The 21380-nt window shown below is 46.7% G+C and overlaps 1 protein-coding gene across 2 annotated transcripts in view; it reads left to right on the plus strand.

Moving 5' to 3' along the window:
* Tmc5 (transmembrane channel like 5) overlaps positions 1 to 21380 on the plus strand; it is a 62988-nt gene that overhangs the window by 22173 nt on the left and 19435 nt on the right. For both annotated transcript variants that reach the window (XM_038347247.1, XM_038347256.1), the window contains 8 exons: positions 521 to 608; positions 3687 to 3935; positions 6741 to 6892; positions 11218 to 11362; positions 13032 to 13187; positions 15958 to 16109; positions 18694 to 18772; positions 20348 to 20445. In XM_038347247.1, the coding sequence (XP_038203175.1) occupies positions 521 to 608; positions 3687 to 3935; positions 6741 to 6892; positions 11218 to 11362; positions 13032 to 13187; positions 15958 to 16109; positions 18694 to 18772; positions 20348 to 20445 (1119 nt within the window). The remainder of the gene's footprint in view (positions 1 to 520; positions 609 to 3686; positions 3936 to 6740; positions 6893 to 11217; positions 11363 to 13031; positions 13188 to 15957; positions 16110 to 18693; positions 18773 to 20347; positions 20446 to 21380) is intronic.

Consider the following 21380-nt stretch of genomic DNA (forward strand, 5'->3'; position numbering starts at 1 on the left):
CCTGCAAGAGGTATGTGGGAACACTCTACATAGCCCAACAGCTTACTGTAAGCATCAAACCACTCTAAGTTTAAAAACTGCTAAACAAACAAAACAAAACAAACAAACCAGAAACAGCTGGGGAGAAAGCTCAGTTGGAAAATAATTGCCACGCAAGCGTGAGGGCCGAATTTATATCACCAGAACCCATATAAAACCTGACCCACACTCGGGAGGCAGAGGCAGGCGGATCTCTGTGAGTTCGAGACCAGCCTGGTCTACAAGAGCTAGTTCCAGGATAGGCTTCAAAGCTACAGAGAAACCCTGTCTCAAAAAAAACCAAAAAAAAAAAAAAAAAAAAAAAAAACCTGACCCAGGGACCACTGGGTAATTCAAGCATTCTAGTCCTTCTGGTCTCGGATTAAGTGATGCTGCTCTGGCCGCTGAGAGTCTGGAACTACAAGCAGAGGCCTCCATGTCCAGCAGCAGCCAGTTTTTTGCAGAGATGAATGACAAGATTGACATCCTTTATTTTCCACAGAAAAATAGTTGACAAAGAGAAGAGTAAACAGCGCCATGGTGCCCTGGAGATCAACTGCTGTGCTCAGTGTCTGAGCTCCCTATCCCTGGTAAGTCAACTTCTAAAAACATTCTTTTTCCAAGCCTTTAATCCCAGCACTTGGGAGGCAGAGGCAGATAGGTCTCTGTGAGTTTGCGGTCAGCCTGGTCTTCATAGTGACTTCCAGGTCATCCAGGGTTACACAGTCAGACCTGATCTTAGACAAATGAGTTTGATGTTTTTCATATAAATTAACATACAATTTACATGTTACTGTTGTAAAGCATGCTATTTTCACACATACATACAGCTTGTCTTAGGACTTCTAAGAGACACCACACCATGCCACGGCAGCTCTTAAAAAGAAAGCATTTAGTTGGGGCTGGCTTAAAGTTGAGAGGTTGAGTCCATTGTCATCATGGTGGGAAGCATGACCGCATATAGGCAGACATGCTGTTGGGAGGAGCTGAGAGTTCCACACCTGGTTCTCCTGGCTTGAGCATCGAAGTCCACCCCCTGGTGACACACTTCCTCCAACAAAGCTGTACCTGCTCCAGCAAGACCACACCTCCTAATGGTGCCGCTCCATATGAGCCTAAGGGAGCCATTTTCTTTCTTTCTTTTCATTAATTTTTTGCCTATTTCTATTTTTTATTATTTTAAATTTATTTATTTATTTTACATCCCACAGATTTCCCTCCCTCCTCTTCTCCCAATGCCTGTTCCCCTCACCTTTACACTCCCTCCCCCCAATCCACTCCTCCTCTGTTTCTAATTCAGAAAAGGGCAGGCCTCCCATGGATATCAGTAAAACATGGCATATCGAGTTGCAGTAAGACTGAGTACACCCCCTTGTATTAAGGCTGGGCAACACAACCCAGTATGAGGAACAAGGTCCCAAAGGCCAGCAAGAGACTTAGAGACTGCCTCTGCTCCCAGTGTTAGGAGTCCCACAAAAAGACCAAGCTACAGCCATGTGGTGGCTGCGCAGGCCTTTAATCCCAGCACTCAGAGGCAGGCGGATCTCTGTGAGTTCAAGGCCAGCCTGGTCTACAGAGTGAGTCCCAGGACAGGCTATGTAGAGAAACCCTGTTTCAAACAAACAAACAAAAACAAAACAGAAAAAAAAAAAAAAGCTACATAACAATTGTCACATATATGCAGAGGGCCCAGGTCCAGGTCAGTCCCATGAAAGCTATAGGGAAGCCATTTTCTGCTACGTGAACTTTTTCTAGGGAGACAGCAAACTTCTGTTCACTGCAGACAAGGAACAAACCAGCTCTGTAGACAAGGTCATCCATAGAATTACCTACAGGGCACGGGCAACTGGCAGGCTGTTCCACCACTGCTGGCTCTCTCTCCTCGGGAACCCTTAACTGCCTTGTGTGTGAGCCCCTACCCTGGCAGCTGTTAACTGCCTGCATATCGTATGGGAGGATCCAGGCTCCCTGAGTCCTCGCTCCCGTCGACCATGGAGAGTAAATGGGTCCACTCTTCCACAGATCTCCTCTGAGTACTCACAGCTGCTAAGAAAGTTTGAGTGCAGTGGCCACGTCACACTCAGAGAACAGCGTCCCGCACCTTCCTCACCTCTCCTTTCTTGCCTTCCTTCCACCTTCCCTTTCTTCCTCATTCTGCCCCCTTTCCTTTTTTTTCTCGGTGCTGGGGGAGGGAGGGATCGACCCCAAGGCCACACACATGCTAAGCATGCACTCCACTCCTACAGCCCTTAATGTCCCCTCTCCCGGATCCTTAGAAAATACGTCCTAGGCTTTTGTGGGCTACAGTCATCTCATGGGGAAACACCACACTCACTCCTTCTTTGCCTGAGCCCCTCTCTATCCTTCCTTCCTCAGTTCTTCTAAGGCTTTAATAAGTACTATTCCACATTCTTCCCCATATGAGAAGGAGCATGCAATATTTGTCTTTCTGTGTCTGGATTATCTCATTTTCATAGTGTCCTCTAGTTCTGTCTACATCTCAGCGAATGATAAGATTTCATTCTTTGGAGCTGATAATAGTCCAACAGATAAATAATTGTAGTAATCATATATATAATATATATAATATATATTATATATATAATGTAGTAATTATATATGTGTCTATCTATCATCTACCTATCTATCTATCTATCTATCTATCTATCTAACTATCTATCTATATGATATATATAAAATTGTCTTTACCTATCTGTGCACTGAGAACTGCCAGATTATTCCTAGATCTTAGCTATGGTGCTACAGGAACTGCACTGTATGGCGATTTCATTTCCTTTCTTTATTTACAGATCTAGTTTACTTTCTATTGTTATTGTTATGATAAGGCGCCATAACCAAAAGCAACCCTGGAGGAAGAGTTTATTTGGTTTGCACTTCTGAATCCCAGTCCCTGATGACGGGACTTCAGGTTAGGAAGTCAAGGCAGGAACCTGCAGGCAGGAACTGAAGCAGAAGCCACTGAGGACTACTGCTTACTAGTTTATCCCTCATGGTGTCCTCAGCCTGCTTTCTTACACAGCTCAGGACCGCCTGCTCAGAAGAGACATAGCCCTTCCCACTTCCATCACTCAGGAAAATGCCCTCACATATCGGGCTACAGGCAATCTGAGGGAGGCAGTTCCCCAGCTGGAGCCTCCACTTCCTAGATACATCTAGGTTTGTGTCAATTTGACAAAGACCAGCACACATATGTGGAAGGGGACGTCTGTATCATTTGGTGGTTTCTAATGTATTCTGTTCTGGGGCTCATCCATATGGATAAGCTGATTTGCATCTCATTGTAAATGGGATGAGCTCAGCAAGGCGGGGACAGCAGCAAGGTCAAGGGTCAGGGGTGGAAGGGGATGGAGGAAAGAGAATTCAACAAGAGACAGGACAACAGTGAGGTCAAGGGAATGGGGGAAGAGCGAACCTTCAGACTGAACAGGCCAACATAGGTGTGGGAGTGAAAAGGTGGGCATGGGGAAGGTAGGATGTTAGTGGCCAGTTGGGCCATTGGTAGCACAACCTGGGAAGTGACCTGTAAGTGCACCTCAGAGCTGCCTGGCTGGGAAGAGGGATTTTGGAGTGGGGCTGTTTGGCTATTACAACACTCACTCAGGAGCCACTTGTTGTGAACCAAGGCTCCTCTTCGTCTCCCCATCCAGGCTTATCGCAGAACCAGGAGCAACCTTTCAGAGCTCCTCAATTACGTCAGCTTGTGGCAGAAGACATTCAAGGTCATCGGAGGCAAGTTTGGAACCAGCGTCCTGTCCTATTTCAGCTTCCTGAGGTGGCTTTTGAAGTTCAACATCTTCTCATTTGTCATGAACTTCAGCTTCCTCATCATCCCACAATTCACCGTGGCAGAGAACAACACCCTGTCATTCACTGGGTTGGAGTTCTTCACGGGGGCGGTAAGTGCTCTCTGTCTTCTGTGGAAGTTCACCGCCATGGAACCCTGGGGAATGCCACGGGCTTTCTCAGACTGCCCATTCTGCCTGATGGAGAAAGGCTGGTTCTTCCTCAAGTACTGAATGCACGACCTTATGAGGCAAGCCGCTGGAGCTTCCAGGGGTCAGGAACCAGTGTTGCTAGTCATTTTACCCAGGCCCCACTGCTTTGTATGCTTGAACCATCTATGCATGAACCAGGCACTCCATCCTTCTGTCTCTTACGAGAGATAAGCATTCCTCACGGGCTGCCTACTGTTTGTCTTCTTTCCCTTAGCATTACTAGGTGGGCACCTCATGTTAGAAATCCATCTTTTTTATTTTTACAAAATATATTTAGTCCTATTATGGAAAATCTCTACTACAGAGGAAAAGGAAGAAAAGTCCATTTTCCCTTTCCTCTTTTGTCTAATTCCCCAAGCTGGGGTGTATTCCTTAAAGATTTTAATATTTTTATTGCGTCTATATGTGTATGTGTGTGTCTGTGTGAGTGTATGTTCACATGTGTGTGGGTACCTGCAGAGGTCAGAAGAGTTACAGGTGTTCATGAGAACCCAACATGGGTTCTGAGAACTGAACTCAGGTTCTCTGGAAAAGCAGCAAATGCTCTTAACTGCTGAGTCATCTCTCTATCCCTAAATATTCTGAAAGTTGGTAAATATGATAATGGTGGCATGAACATAGAAACAGATTCTTTGTTTTCAGAGTTGCATGTTGGAGAATTTGAAAGTAAAATGATCTGATGTCTGGAAATGTTTTCCTCTTTGATTCTTTTTCAGTTTCTCTCTCTATCTGTCTGTATTTCTCTCTCTCTCTTTCTCTCTCTCTCTCTCACACACACACATACACACACACATAAAAGACAGTGTTAGTTCACAGAGGTGCAAAAGCAGGTTCCTTGGAGTTTAATTTTAGCATCCCTGCCCTAAGAGCAGAAACCTCTTCAATGCCCACTCACAAGGTAGAGCTTGAATGCTTCAACAGGGGTGGTACACTCTGATTAATGCTAAGAAGAACATGGATTTGTAAAACTGTTCAACATGCATGTTAAAAAAAAAAAGTCAGGCAGTGGTGGCACACGCCTGCCATCCCAGCACTCGGGAGGCAGAGGCAGGCGAATCTCTGTGAGTTTGAAACCAGTCTGGTCTACAGAGTGAGTTCCAGGACAGGCTCCAAAACTACACAGAGAAACCCTGTCTTGAAAAACAAAACAAAAGTTGTGAAAGAAGCCCAATAATATAATCCTAACCCCCTTTATCTTAAAACCTTTTACTTTTTTTTTTTTTTTTTTTTTTTTTTTTTGGTTTTTCGAGACAGGGTTTCTCTGTGGCTTTGGAGCCTGTCCTGGAACTAGCTCTTGTAGACCAGGCTGGTCTCGAACTCACAGAGATCTGCCTGCCTCTGCCTCCCGAGTGCTGGGATTAAAGGCGTGCGCCACCACCGCCCGGCAAAACCTTTTACTTTTTATCATGCAGAGAAAACAGACCTCAGACTTTGTGCATTGTACCATGTAAGTGACTGGCACACCCAGACTCCCCTGTGTTTTTACAAGGTCATTTTCCCTGTATTTACAGCTTGTTAACTTATCTAGTATCTGTTGTTTGCCTATTGATCAATTCCTGGGTCAATGGGAAGAAAAAGCAGTCTACAAAGAGACATCATTTCCCCGTTAGGACAAAGAGCAGCGCCAGCTGTTCTGCGGGCACTTGTGTCCTGCCTTCTGGAAGCGTCTGACCACTTCCTTGTGACCGCTTTGTGAGGCCCACATCCTGAGTGGATAATAGAGGTTGAACATGTCTGACTCTGGCTTTCAGGATGCTTGGCTTGATTCCCCAAGTCCAGACGCTCTCGGTGGGTTCCTCGACTGTGAAATTGGGTTGATTGGAGATTCTCTCCATCGCTAGGAGCTTGTTTTTAAAAGCACCTCGGCCTCCTTCCCAGCAAACTACACCTCACCTTCCACACCCACAGGTTCTAAACTCAGTGGTTCAATCAGCTACAGGTGCAAAACACGGTTTTACAGTTTGTGTTTGGGACTGGAGAGGTGACTTGAGAAACGAACCCTTGCTACACGAACGTGAAGATCTGAGTTAGGATCTCCAGCCCCCACCTACAAAGCCAGACATGGCTGTGTGCACCTGAGGTGTGAGCACAGTGATGGACAGAGGTAGGAGGGTTACTGTCAGCCAGCATGGCCTCCCAACAGCAAGCTCCAGCTTCAGTAGGAGACCCTGTCTTAAGGGAATAAGGTGAAGTCATAGATCAGAACACTTGTTTCTCACTAGCACAGTCATGCACTTACACCACACACACACACACACACACACACACACACATACACACACACAAACAAACACACACACATGCACACACACACACATGCACATGTATACACACATTTACAAACACATTAAGAATCATGTCTATAAGCATGTAAGTAATCCTGGGCTTTGTCTTTTTTCCCTAACCTACATATTGTAACGTCTATCTATAGAACATCCATGTTGTATTAGGCATGTCATCACAAGATGATTTAGGACACGGAAGGGTGGGCACAGGACCTGTGTGGACACTAGGCCACTGCATGCAAGGGACTTGAGCATCCATCCTCTGTTGCCAGTATCTTCAGCGACCTGAGAGCTGATCTCCTTGGACACCAAGAAGTGACCATGGACGTCTGAATAACCGCAGAGAGGGACCTGAGATACATAGCCATTCACCTTTCTCAAGAAAACCATTTAACTTGGATCTCTTTACTGTCCCTGTCAGGGCTATTTTACGGACACAGTGATGTACTATGGCTTTTACACCAACTCCACAATCCAGCATGGGACGGATGGACCGTTTTACAACATGCAGTTGGCCTACATCTTCACCATCGGAGCCTGCCTGGTCGTCTGCTTCTTCAGCCTGCTCTTCAGGTACAGATTCTGACCTGCTTCTCAGGCTTATTTTTATGTTTGCACATGTGTGCAGTTGTATGTGTACATGCGTACACATTTGTGGGGTCAGCAGAAAACTTTGGGTGCCCTTCCTTGAGCAGTGTCTACCTTATTTTTTATCATTTATTTTTAATTTAAATAAGGTCTCTTTACAGCTTGGAACTTTCCAAGTAGGCTTGCCTGACTGCTGATGAGTTCCAGGGAGCCATCTGGCCCTGCTTCCCCAGTGCTGGGATCATAAGTGTGCAGCACCATACCCAGGTTACTTTTTACATAGGTTCTAGGAATTGAACTTGTCCTTGTCCTTGGATGGCAGATGCTCTACCAACGGAACTATCTCCCTAGCTGCTAAGGCTCATCTTAGACAAACTCCAAGAAACTCAAGCTGTAGCTTGTAACCCAAGAATCTGGGTATGCTGGTGCCCACCTGCCACCCTAGCACTTGGAATGGTGGGGAAGGAGGATTTTGAGTTTCAGGCCAGCCTAAGCTACATAGTAAGACCTTGTCTCTAAAAATACACTAGCCCAGTAGACAGCTTCTCTGCCATGCTGTCTGTGTCCTCCTTGTTTGTTGTTGGTTATTTTACTGTTAGCTCTTTGAGGACCCACTACACAGTTCCCAAATAATCACATTCTTTCTTATGAATGCCCAGCCTTAGCTTGGCTTATTTCTTGCCAGCTTTTCTTAAATTATCCCATCTATCTTTTGCCTCTGGGCTTTTATCTTTCTCTATATAGCTTTCTTCCTTTCTTACTCCATTGCTGGTTGTATGGCTGGGTGGCTGACCCCTGATGTCGTCCTCTCCTTCTCCTTTTCTTGTTCCTCAATCTTCTCTTCCCACATTTCTCCTATTTATTCTCTCTCCTGCCAGCCCCACCTATCCTTCCTTCTGCCTAGCTATTGGCCATTCATCTCTTTATTAGACCAATCAGGTGTTTTCAACAGGCAAAGTTACACAGCTTCACAGTTAAACAAATGCAACATAAAAGAATGCAACACATCTTTGAGTCATTAAACAAATATTCCACAGCATAAAAAAGTCACACATTTTAAACCAATATTCTACAACACTTGTCTTGCAGTACAGAATGTGAACAAATGGAAGAAGATAGGTGTTCAAGTGACTTTAGAGAAATTGAGGGGTCAGTCAAAAAACAGACGCAATAGCTGAGCAATTCTGCTGGCTAGACGAGACGGAGGGATGATTGGAGAGAAGGTCCAGATGGGAAGTGAGTGCAGGGCTGTGTCAGCCTCTGTATTCATCTGGAGAGGACCCTAGCATGGATGGCTAAGGCAACAGAAATCTGTCCTCTCACAGGTCCAGAGGTCAGGAGTCCTAGAGGAAGGTTGATGTGGGATTCCCCTCTGTATTCTATGAATATGTTTTATTACCATTGTTATTAAATAAAGTTGTTTTGGTCAATGGCTTAGTAGAGGAAAGCCAGGTAGAAAATCTGAACAGAGATATAGAGAGAAAGTAGGCAGACTCAAGGAGATGCTGTGTAGCTGCCAAAGGAGAAAGATGCCAGCCGGAACTTTACCCAGTAAGCCACAGCCTCGTGGCGATGCACAGATGAATAAAAATGGGTTAATTCAAGATGTAAGAACTAGCTAGAAATATACCTGAGTCATTGGCCAAACAGTGTTGTAATTAATGTAGTTTCTGTGTGATTATTTGGGTCTGAGCTCCCGGGAAGCGAGCAAGCAGTCTCCATCTACAGGAGGAGATAGCAAGGCTGGTTTCTTCTGAGGCATCCTCTCCTTGGCATAATTATAGAAGGCTATTGCTGTAGCTTGGATTTAGGACATGAGAAGTGGGAGATCTCCAGGTTACCGAGGGCCTGTCCTCAAAGGACATTGTGGGGCCCTGACCCCTTCTGCTCTTGCTTTTCTACTTCATGGTCACAAGCTGATCAGATTATTTTCTCAGTGCCCTTCTGCCCTTCATGATGCATTGTTATGGGTCTAGATCAGCAAGGCCAAGCAGACTTTAGCAGAAGCCTCTAAATCCATGGCCTTCTCTCTTTACAAACTGATAGTCTTAGGTGTGTATTTCTGCGATGGGAAGCTGACTAGGGCAGCCACCCTCTCCCTAGGTCTTCACATTGTCTTCCATTGTCTGTCTGGTTCTACTCACCTCTGCCCTCCATCCTCTGCCTTCCTCATACCCTCTTCTTCCTCGTCCTCCTCTCATTGTCTTTGGAGTTCTGGAGAGGAGCTGCCTTCCGGGCCTAACTTCTAATAAGAATGGCAACAGCTTTGCTGAGGCCCCACCCTGAAGTCTTCACTTTATTTTAATTGCCACTTTTTAAAGCCCTTATCTCCAAATACAGTCTGAGACTGATGTTACCGGGGCTTACAGCTTTCATGTCTGAATTTGGGGAACTCATAATTCAGCTCCTCTGACATCATTCGTCAAAGAAAAATGGGACGTCATTGAAACTTATCAAACTAGAACAGGCTCTTTCAGCTGTCACTCAGTGGTGATGCACTGTGGAAGGGAAGTACTGGTTTCACTCCGCATTGACAACATGCCCAGCTGGGTGCCAAGGGATTCCTGATCTGAGACACCCCATTGTCTCCCAACAGAGGCTAATGAATGCCTCCTGCCATGACTTTTGTGGCTTTCTGAGTAATGTCTCCGCAGGATCCCCATTTCCTGACTCCTAGAACCCATGCCAAGCCTGTTTTGTGTGGTGTGTTCACTTCCATCACCGTGACAAAACTGTTGGCATATACAACTCAGTCTGTGGTCACTTGGATCCATAGTCCCTGGGCCACTGTGAGACAGAACAGTTGTCAGAGGAACAAAACCGCCTACCTCTCGGTAGCCTTCCCAGTGACCTAGCAGAGAGTACCTCTGCGCTGGCCAGTCTCATCTGGGTCCCTGCTGTGTTCCCACTTTCATGGTGGCCCTTTCCCCTTTAATTGATCATCTCTGGAAACAACCTCATAGACACCCCAAGTATGACTTAGTAATATGGGTGTTTCTTATTCTAATGAAGCTGGCAAAGATTAACCATCACAGGATGAAAAAGGAACTCTGGAGAGGGTGGTGGACACCTGTAATTCTACAAGAAAACCTTTACAAGTTTGAGGCCAGCCTGATCTACAGAGTGAGTTCCCTAGCTTGGGCTACATAGGGATACCCTGTCTCAAAAACAAAACAACCCATGGGCCGTACACATGTGATGAAGGATCTTAAGAGTGAGGAGGGGTGTCTTGGATTGTCAGGTGGGTCCAATAAAATCATAGGGACCCTGAAAGAATCTTCTCCCTCTGAGGAGGGAGGTGAGAGGGAAGAGGGAAGGGAAAGGTCAGAGGAAGGGAAGGAACATGTTATTTTCTAGTCTTGAACATGGAGGAGAGGCTGCAAGCCAAGGACGGAGAGAGGCCTCTGGAAGCCGGAGAAGGCAAGAAACGGGTCAGTTCTAGACCTTTCAGAAGGAGGCCAGCCTGTGCCATCAGTCCTGAAACATCCATTTCCTGACTCTCTGTGTATGTGTAGAAACCAGAGGTACCTTGGTTCTCTTCTTAGAGACAGGGTTTCCCACTACCCTGGGCTCAATGATTAACTAGACTGATTGGCCAGTGAGGTTTAGGGATGGTCCTGTCTATGGCTCCTCAGAGCTGGGATTGCAAACACATGCTAACACACTTGGCATATTTTTGTTTGTTTGTTTGTTTTTCGAGACAGGGTTTTTCTGTAGTTTCTAGAGCCTGTCCTGGAACTAGCTCTTGTAGACCAGGCTGGCCTCGAACTCAGAGATCTGCCTGCCTCTGCCTCCCAAGTGTTGGGATTAAAGGTGTGCGCCACCACCGCCCAGCCACACTTGGCATTTTTACATTGGCTCTGGGGATCCAAACTCAGGCCCTCATGCTTGCATGGCAACAGTTTTACTGACTGAGCCTTGACTCCAGCCCCTTCTTAACTTCTGACCCCAAGAATGTGAGATGATAACCCTGTGGCATGTTAAGCAATAGCTTGGTGATCTTTTTGTTCTAGCAACATGGATGGTCCATTCATATCTCGGTGAGGTAGGTACTATTGTTAGATGTGAAAACTGAGGCTCAGAATACTTAATGGGGCAAAGATCCCTCTGTTGGTAGAATGTAGGCTTCCAAGCTACACCCATCACTTTTCCCATCACTTGTAGAACATTGTGCTGGTAATTCCCCTTCTCTGAGGGAAAAATTTGGAGTACCCATGCTGCTTTTTATTATCAGCAAAAAACATACATGGTTCGTGTATGCCTCAACGCCTTCATGATAATGCTTGGACATTTTGTTTCTTCCTCTCCAGCATGGCCAAGTACTTCCGGAACAACTTCATCAACCCCCATATATACTCCAGAGGGATCGCTAAGCTTGTCTTTTGCTGGGACTTCACTGTCACCCATGAAAAAGCTGTGAAGCTAAAACAGAAGAATCTGAGCACAGAGATCAGGGTAAGGCCCAGGCCCCAGAGTCCTCCCCCACCAGCCTTCTCCCGTGCCCGTGTAGCTATAGCTTTTTCCTTCTTCCCTCCCCCCTTTTCCTTCCCTTTCCCCATTTCCCTCTCTCTTTCCCTTTGAGATCAGATTTCAGGTGGGTAGTAGTGGCACACGCCTTTCATCCTAGCACTCAAGAGAAGGCAGGTGGATCTCTGTGAGAGTTTGAGGCCAGTTTAGTGTATGTAGTGACACTAAACTGTTCAAGGACAGCCAGGGCTACACAGAGAAACCCTGCTTCCAAAAAAAAAAAAAACAAAACCAAGGGGGATAAGAGGAGAGAGAGAGAGAGAGAGAGAGAGAGAGAGAGAGAGAGAGAGAGAGAGAGAGAGAGAGAGAGAGAGAGAGAGAGAGGAGAGAAGGGTTTCATGTGTATCACAAGCTGACCTGGAATTTGAGATCTTCCTGCCTCAGCTTCTGGATGCCGAGGTGATAGATCTTTGCCTTCACTCTTGGCCTTGTCTGTAAAACACTAAATTATGGGTAACACCTAGTGCCAACCGTGGACTCTCCACACCACGCCAGGCTTTATGATTGGCTCTGCCTTCGCTGAGGCCAGCTTCCACTTCTTGAGCTCACACTTCCACACTGAAAATCCTGCCCTCGAACAGCGGTTTTCCATCTGGAGCAACTGTGTCCCTCAGAGGGACGCTGGGATATCTCTGAAGACAGCAGAGATTTTTGTTGCGACAGTTAGGAAAGGGGGCAGCGGTGTCTCGTGGGTGGAGGTCTGATGTGCCAGGAAGTAGCTCACGTACAAGGAAAGGACAGCCTTGACTCCAACCAGAGACAAGCTGCTTCTACTCAGAGAAGGGGGATTTCCAGAAGCAGCCAGGTATGGTGGCCCAGGCCTTTCATCCAGCACTCGAGAAGCAGATGCTGAAATTCAAAACCAACTTGATCTACATAATGAGTTCCAGGTCAGCCAGAACTACAAAGTGAGACCCTGTCTCAAAAACAAACAAAACAAAATAAATCAAACAACAGGAAATTTACACACACACACACACACACACACAAAGAAGAGTGATTAGTAATTATAAATCATCAGTAAAAGGGCTTTGAGACCAGCTTTGACTTCTTCCTCCATGTGGTAATGGTGCTTGTCCTTCTTCATCAAGAAAAGGCTCCTGTTGAGCTTTCTGTTGTGGTTTACGGTTGTACACCTGCCATCCTGGGGCGGCAGAGGCTGGAGGGCTGTATGTTTAAGGGCGGGCTAGGCTACATGGTAAGCTTTGTTTCCTTCACATGCAAAGATAAAAGAGAAGGAAGGCAGGAAGGGGGTAGCTGGGTGAGGGAGGAGAGAGGGAGGGAGGGAGGGAAAGGAAGGAAAGGTGAATAGAGAAAGAAGAAGCAGGGGGTGGGGAACAAAGCAGAAAATGCACTACTATGAGCGCTGTGGCTGCAGGCCTGTTGCGTCTCTCTGGTCTCCTAAGATGGAAACGGAGTTTGAAGGTCTTGGACTTCTCTGCCACCCTGAGATTCTCCCTTGGTCTCCCATAATTCACCTTGATCACAGACTTCCCCTCCAGCTCCTGCATGGTCTGAACTGGCCCCACGATCCTGGGGATCTCTGCTTTTGGCAGCAAGGGGCCAGCAAGTCCACTTGACTGTCTGACATTTGCAGGAGAACCTGTCTGAGATCCGCCAGGAGAATGACAGGCTCACGTTCAACCAGCAGCTGACCCGCTTTTCCACACACGTAGCCGCCTGGCTCGTCTCTACTGGAGTGGCCGCAGCCTGCTGTGTAGCTGTGTACTACTTGGCTGAGTATAACTCTGAGGTAACCCCAAGGGCTGGAGCAAGAGAGAGCTGGGGAGGAGTAGGGGGGGCCGCTGGGGCAAATGCAGAACTGAGGCCTTTAGCTGGGCCCCATGGCCAGCAGCAGTCACACCCATAGAGGCTTGCTTCAAACTACGAACTGCCCCTCTTCCCATGACCACAGACTCAGAAGGGCACTCAGGCATCCCAGGGCGTGTCATGACATCACAGGGCAAGGTGCACTAAGCTCCTGTGGAGATGGGACTCTGGCAGAGACCTGGGATCAGATTCTCATCTCTGCTTTTTTTTTTTTTTTTAGATAAAGTTTTGTCACACAACAGAGGCTAGCCTTGAACTCCTGATATTCCTGCTTCTGTCTCCCGAGTGCTGAGATTATAGACACTCAGCGTTCTTTGTTATTTTGTCCCCAGGCCCCTTTGACACCTGACAGAGTAGATGCTCTGTAAGTTTGTCAGGTGAACCCCCCAGTGTGGTGTAATCTTTCTTGGCCACCGTGCTCCACCTCTGGTCTAAAAATAACAGGTATGGGGTTACACATAGTTGAAGGGTTGCTGATGGCCATATTAAAGTATGATTTTAACAGGGGAAACTGAGTCATGGTCTTCAGGAGTCTGCCATTGACCACATGGGGTGAAAGCTTAGGCTGGGCATCTGCAGGTAGAAAGCCTTTGCCTCCTGCATTTACCCCGAAGTGCAGGCGGCTAGAGAGAGATGAGTCCTAGGATCGTTCCCTGGTCCAGGCACCCGCTCTGGGTTGAGCCGAACCAACTGCTGGCATAAGCCTGATGGCTGTCATCACTGGTGGCTGTCAATCACTGGTAACCACGGCTTCCATGGGCAGGCTTGGCCTTATCTCATCTTTCTGAATTCTATTGAGTTTCTGTGGCTTGAGGGATGCTTCCCTGACTCAGAGGTGCCAGTCACCCAGGCTCCCCCTCAGCTGCTCAGTATAGGACCCAGACATGTCTCCTAATTTCCTCCGTGTTCTGACAGAAGCAGTGCCAGGGAGGAAGGAGTTACCTTGGCTCACAGCTCTTGGAGGGGACGGCATGGTGGCTGGGTATGGTTAGCAAAGGTGGGAGTGGGTAAACCGTCTCCATAGATCAAGAAGCAAAGAATGTGGGGGGCACTAAAGGCTGGGCTTTGATCTTCAAAAGCTGGCCTCCTGTCATGTATTTTCTCTAGCCATGCTTCATGCTCCAAGATCCTACAGCCTACTAAAATTGTGCCACTAGCTGGGGGACCAAGTATTTAAACACATGGGTCCATAACTTTGCATCCTACCCATGATGTGGGGGTTCCAAAGCCATACCAAGGGGTGAGAGGTGCTCTCAGGGCCTCTAGAAGTGCATACAGGAAGGGTGAGGCCTCAGGAGAAGGAGAATAGAACATGGGACCCCAAATCCAACCACAGGAATAGCGCCAAGAAAAATTCCTGGCAGAGGGCCCTCTACCTGCTATGAGGCAACCACCAGGGGGCTGCATCCTGTAAAGGCACTGCATGGGCTAGCCTGCTTCCCAGTTCAGTTCTTAGCACAAAGGAAGCCTGGCAAACCTGCTCCAGGCTGTGCAAGGGTAGCAGGAACAGTCAGCTCTGAAACCATATACGTACAAGTAACATTATACAGCCTGAGTAGGTTGAATTGATATATTTATGAGTGTATATGCATATAATATATATGTATGACAACAATTTTTTTAAAGCCCACGGATTTGAAAGCGAGCTGGGTAGGGTATACATGGGAGAGGGGTGAGAAAGAGGAAAGGGAAGGGAGAAAATGATGTAGTTATATTTTAGTTTAAAAAAACAAATTAAAAGTGGGGACTATGCATGGTGGCACATGGCCTTTAATCCCAACACTTGGGAGGCAGAGGTGGGCAGATCTCTGTGAGTTCGAAGCCAGCCTGATCTACATAATGAATTCCAAGGATAGCCAAGGCTACATAATAAGACCTTGTCTCACCCTGACAATATTGATGATGATGATGATGATGATGATGATGATGATGATGATGATAACAGAGTAACAGGAGAAATCCCGGGGTGTTTAGTTCCCTTATGCCATGGCTAAAATAGACTTTGTTTCCACAGCAAGAGAACTCGATTTCCTAGCCCAAAGCATCTTGGTAAGGAGAACCAAGTCCCAGCAGAACTGTTTGAGTTTAGGTCACTGTCCTAATGTCCCTGTACTGGTGTGCTAAAACACTCTGACCAAAACCGACCTGGAGAGGAAAGGGTGTACTTGACTCACATCCTAGGTCATAGTCCGTCCCTGGTGCAGCCAGGACAAGAACTCAAGCAGGAAGCTGGAGGTAGGACATGAGTAAACACTATTTGCTGGCTCCCCCACAGGCTCACGTTCAGCTAGCCTTCTTATCCAGCCCAGGAGCACTTGTCTAGGCTGGTGCTGCCTACCCTACCATGAGCTTGGCCTTCCTGCATCAACTAACAGCCGAGACAACCCCCACACGTATATGCACAGGCCAATCCGATCCAGGCAGTTCCTCAGTTGAGGTTACCCTTTGGCACTTGACTCTCGGTTGTATCAAGATGACAAAAACAACAACAACAACAACAACAAACTAACAAGCACTGTTCTGATTGAGTGCTTCCTTGCTGATACCCTGGAAAACATATTTACCTCTCTGAGATTCAGTATCCTCAGTGGAAGTGTGGGGCAGAGGGTCTCTACTTCCGACGCTCTGAGTATGTGTGTGGAAAGGGGTCCACAGCTCCATGGACCTCTAAGGCTGATCCTTCTACCCTGCAGTTCTTGAAGACGCACAGGAACCCTGGGGCGGTGCTGTTACTGCCATTTGTCGTATCCTGCATCAACCTGGCCGTGCCTCGCTTCTACTCCATGTTCCGTCTAGTGGAGAGGTTCGAGGTACCAAGGCAGGAAGTCTATGTCCTCCTGATCCGGTAGGTGTGTCACACCTGATTTTAGATCATTTCTGGGATCTAGAAGGAGCTCCATTCAAATGTCAAAGTCCTGTTCTTGAAGGAAGGCGTTCCGGTAATGAGGAGTGCCATAGGATGGGTTAACAGCTGTCTTAGTTAGGGTTTCTATTGCTGTGATGAAACACCATGCTCGAAAACAAGCAGGGGAGGACTTATATGTCTACAACGCTGTTCATCACTGAAGGAAGTCAGGACAGGAGTTCAAATGAGGCAAGGACCTAGAGGCAGGAGCTGAAACAGAGGCCACAGAGGGGTGCTCCTTACTGACTTGCTCCCATGTCTTCCTCAGCCTGCTTTCTTATAGACCACCAGCCCAGGGATGGCTCCACCCACAATGGGCTGGACATTCCCCCATCAATCACTAATTAAGAAAATGCCCTACATCTGCTTGCCTACAGCCCGGTCTTATGGAGGCATTTTCTTAATTGAGGTTCCCTAATCTCAGATGATTTTATCTTATGTCACATTGACATAAAACTTCCCAGCACAACAGTTTTCAAAGAACCCTGGGAAAATGTGATTATTGAGTATGGATGCTTTTTTTTTTTTTTACTTGATGATGGCTTACCTTTCTTAATGGCTGCTGGCCTGGGAATTAATCCAGTTCTTAAGTATCACTGCACAGATGGACAAGCACTGTGCAAGGTTTCCTGACTACAGAGCTCTGGTACCCACTGCCTTACACAGGAGGAGAAGGCATATTTCTGTAATTCATCCATCAAAACAGAAGGAAGGATGTTCTTGGTGACTCCTGGCTCAAAGGTGGCACTCCTTGGTGATGCCCCTTCCTATATACAAGAGATGCAGCCAAAGTGTGATAAACAGCAACCGAAGCCACCCAGTCTCTGTCCTTGCAGTCTTTCCCTGCGATTCTCTCGCTAACTCCTGGCTCTGACCGTGGGTCTGCACGGTGCATAAACTGTCCTCACGGATTACCTCCAGGGTCCTTCCTCTCTGTGACCTTGGAGATATGACCCTTTCTTCTCATCATGCTCCTTACTGGCCTCCTGGTGTTCTCAGACATGTCTAACTCCATACCTGCCTCTGTTCTGGCTGTTCTCTTTGCAGGAAAGTCTCTTCCTACATACGGCCCTGGGGACTACTTCCCAACTTCATTTAGACTTTCGCTCAAGGATTGTCCTTTCATGGTATCTTCCCAACCATTCTTATTCCCTACATTATAGCTTTCTTCCACTTCTTAGCATTTTATTTATTATCTACCCCAGCAGTGCATGTACACGCACACGCGCGCGCGCACACACACACACACACACACACACACACACTCGCATGTGAGTGTGTATAAAGAGAAATTGTTTTCTTGCTCACAGTACCTGGGGCATTCCAGATGCTCAAAGATAATTAGTAAATGAAAGAATCAATAAATCAGCGAGTCAATTATTTTCGATTTATATTATGAAAAATTGTAATCATAGATGATTATTGTGCCATCATTATTCTTCCCAACCCTCCAATTCCTCCCAATTCCAACCCACCAGGCCAGGGTTCCACTTTGCTGCTTTCTTAGGTGTAATGGCTCATATCAACTGTCAACGTGATAGGCTCTCTAATCATTTAGCAGACAGATCTCCAGGCACGTCTGTGGAGTTTCTAGATTGGGTTAGTTGAAGTGGAAAGACCCACTCTAGCTGTGGACAGCACCAGTCTTGTGGGCCAGGATCCCAGGCTGAATGAAAAGCAGGAAACAAGGTGAGCACTGGATCCATCTCACCTTGCTTCCTAACTGTGTATGCAATGTGATCAGCTGCTCCCGCTCCCGCTGCCATGTCTGCCCTTACATGATGGGCTTTACCCTCAAACTGCGAGCCAACAAAACAAAACAGCAATCGCTTTAACACAACGAGGAAATTAACGAATGCATTAGGTATGTATAGAGAGGAAAATATCAGGGATTGCTGTCACACTTGAAGTTTGGGTAAGATGAGTGTGGCATACCCACCTGTGAAAGAGTTATAAAGGTTAAGGGAGATGATTTAGTGAGCAACCCAGTAGAACATCTTGGATGGGCATTCAATAAATATTAAGCACATTTCTTATTACTGTAATGGGTTTGAATGGGAGAGAAACTGGTTCATTTGCAGGGTCAACAGAAGAGAGTGTATTAGTCAGAATTAAGTTATTGCTGCAGTAACAATTCTCCCCAAGTCTCAGCGGCATGAGACACAAAGGTTTATTTCTTGCCAGTGTTACACGTACGTTGTAGACTGGAGAGAAGGTTGTGTGCGTGTTCGTCACCAAGGGACCCAAGCTGAGGCATCAACGCACATCTGAGATAGTGCTGACTGCCCTTGCAAAGAAGGGCAGTGGGTTCTGGGGGGGTCTCAGAGTGACATGCCATGCCCAAGGCTAGAACTGACACATGGCACATCTGCTCATAGCTCACCTGCTAGAACTCATCATACTATCCAGCCCCAGAGGGCAGGCAGGGATGTCTGTACTGCTGCAGGCCTTCAGGGCACACTGACCAACAGCACTGGAGGCTGCCATTGGGATGACCAGAGCCGTTTCCTCTTCTGTTATTTAGAAACATCCTTCTGAAGATCTCCATCATTGGAATTCTTTGTTACTATTGGCTCAACATCGTGGCCCTGTCTGACGAAGAGGTGAGAGTTACGTGCTGTTCTGCCTTCAGTTTGCTTCTTGGCCTTTAGTTCCTGACAGCCATCACACTTCCTTTTGGAAAGAGCAGAGCAAAGAAGCTGGTCTGGGAAGCAACTTAAAGCAGGAGGGCTTCGTGGAAAAGCTGAGATGCCAATCAAATACACTCAATCTCTTTAGTTTCAGTCTTTGTATCCGTAAAATGGGCACTACGTGATATCAGCTGTGACCAACCTATGACGTGCATCCATAGACAGCAATTCTGAGGCTAATCTGTCCAGATAGCCTGAAGATGAGCACAAGACCCTTCTTGAGCGTTGATGTTCCATTTTGTCCTGCCCCAGGCACCATGGACTCTGCTGATACGCAGACATGAAGCTCATCTGCACATTCACACCCTAACCCTGGCTGTCCCTGTCTCTCCCACACTCGTCAGGACTTTTCAACTTATTTTGCCTCAGACCATGGGTTTCTGGTCCTTGCACTCTGACAGTGATGCCCCAGAAGGCCTCAAAAGAAAGATAACCTTGTTGGTTCCAAGGCCCTTTCCTTGAAGTCCAGTGGCGGAGTAAGAGATTCCCTATTTCTTTGGCTCACTTCCAGTGCTAGGGCATGCTAGGTCCCCAAGGGACCACGCTGGCCAAAATAACGTTGCTATGTCTGGATTCAAATTATCTGTCATAACACAGTATCTTCACCAAACTCCCATCATCAAAGATGTTCAGAACCAGCTTTCTAAACTAGGATGTTAGAGAACATACCCATTTATTCTTCCATGCAGTTATTCATTTACTTATGTATCCATCCATTCTTTAAGACAGCTATCCACTTATTCAGCTATTATCTATTCACTTATCTACCTAACCATGTACCTTTCCATGCATCCATTTACCCAAGCATATCCCCATCCATCCATTTATCCACCCATCTTCCAAGCTGCCCATCCATCTCTCCACATTTCCCACTTCATCTGCCCATCTATCCATCCTTGCACTTATTTATCCATCCTTGAGTCCTTGGGCTAGCACGGAAACCTTCCTTCTCCTTCAGCCAGATCTGAAAGCCGCCAGTATGTCTTCTCCTAGCTCTGACTTCTTGCAGAGGTTGCCGTTCACCAGTTCACACCAACTTGGGAGAACCTCTAGTCACTTTTTAAAACGATATTTTTATTAGTTGTAAGTTCCATCCATCTATACAATGTAGGAGTCAATAAATAGAAAGAAGAGGGACATCGTCAGCCTTCCATGCTTCTTACTCTCCTGAGGAAAGTGACTGGCCCTGGTGGGGAGATGGGGTCTAGAGGGGACAGGGCAGAGATGGGATAGCTTAGAAGTACAGGTGATGAGATGGGAAGACTTTGTACATGTGAGCAGTAAGCCTTATAGGGTAGAGAGAAGTTCAGAAAGAGAATATGCTCGCATGTGCGCACACACACACACACACACACACACACACACATTGGCTGCTTTTACAGAGGAAGTCTACTTTCCTGGGTACACAAGGTGTGGTCAAATTGCACCCAGGTGAGCTCCGATCAGGGCCATCAGCCCTGCCTGACCTTGACTCTGTCTGCCTTCCAGTGCTGGGAGACTTTCATTGGCCAGGACATCTACCGGCTCCTTCTCATGGACTTCGTGTTCTCATTGGCCGATTCCTTACTGGGGGAGTTTCTGAGGAGGTAACCATTAGTCAGTTGTGGGTGGCTCTGTAGCCAGAGACTGATGCCTGGCTGAACAGAAAGTGTGGGCTCCTGCCATGTCTGCTGTGTGTGTCTAATCTGCCCATTGTCCTTCAGGGTATTGTTCTTTTCTAACATAACCACATTCTACCTTAACCTGACAGTTCATTGGGTTTAAGTTGACTCTACCCAACCTTCTGTTTGAACAAAAATTCCAGGGGCTGGAGAGATGGCTCAGCGGTTAAGAGCATTGCCTGCTCTTCCAAAGGTCCTGAGTTCAATTCCCAGCAACCACATGGTGGCTCACAACCATCTGTAATGAGGTCTGGTGCCCTCTTCTGGCCTTCAGGCAAACAAGCAGACAGAATATTATATACATAATAAATAAATAAATACAAAAAAAAAAAAAAAAATTCCAGAAATGAAACAGAAACTGAGCCACTTGGAATCTGTCTCTCCCTTTTTCTCATTCTTTTTTGACTGTGACTACTGGCCAGATGTGATTTATTTCTATATTATTTTTTGCAGTGCTGGGATGGGGAGAGACACAAGGCCTTGTGGTGCTAAGGAAGCATTCCACCGCTGAGCCACACCCTAGTCCTGCGGGGGCTCTGCTCTGTTTTTCTTTCTTTTTTTTTAATATTTATTTATTTTATTATGTAAACAATATTCTGTCTGTGTGTATGCCTGCAGGCCAGAAGAGGGCAGCAGACCCCTTTACAGATGGTTGTGAGCCACCATGTGGTTGCTGGGAATTGAACTCAGGACCTTTGGAAGAGCAGGCAATGCTCTTAACCTCTGAGCCATCTTTCCAGCCCTCTGCTTTGTTTTTCTTCATTCACTTTGTAATGATTTGATGCGAGCCTCTTATTTCTTGGCACCGCTTTTGCAGGGGTTGTAACCCAGGGCCTGAGACTTGTAAATTCTCTTCCGCT

The sequence above is a fragment of the Arvicola amphibius genome, chromosome 1, assembly GCF_903992535.2.
Source record: "Arvicola amphibius chromosome 1, mArvAmp1.2, whole genome shotgun sequence".
Taxonomy (NCBI): domain Eukaryota; kingdom Metazoa; phylum Chordata; class Mammalia; order Rodentia; family Cricetidae; genus Arvicola; species Arvicola amphibius.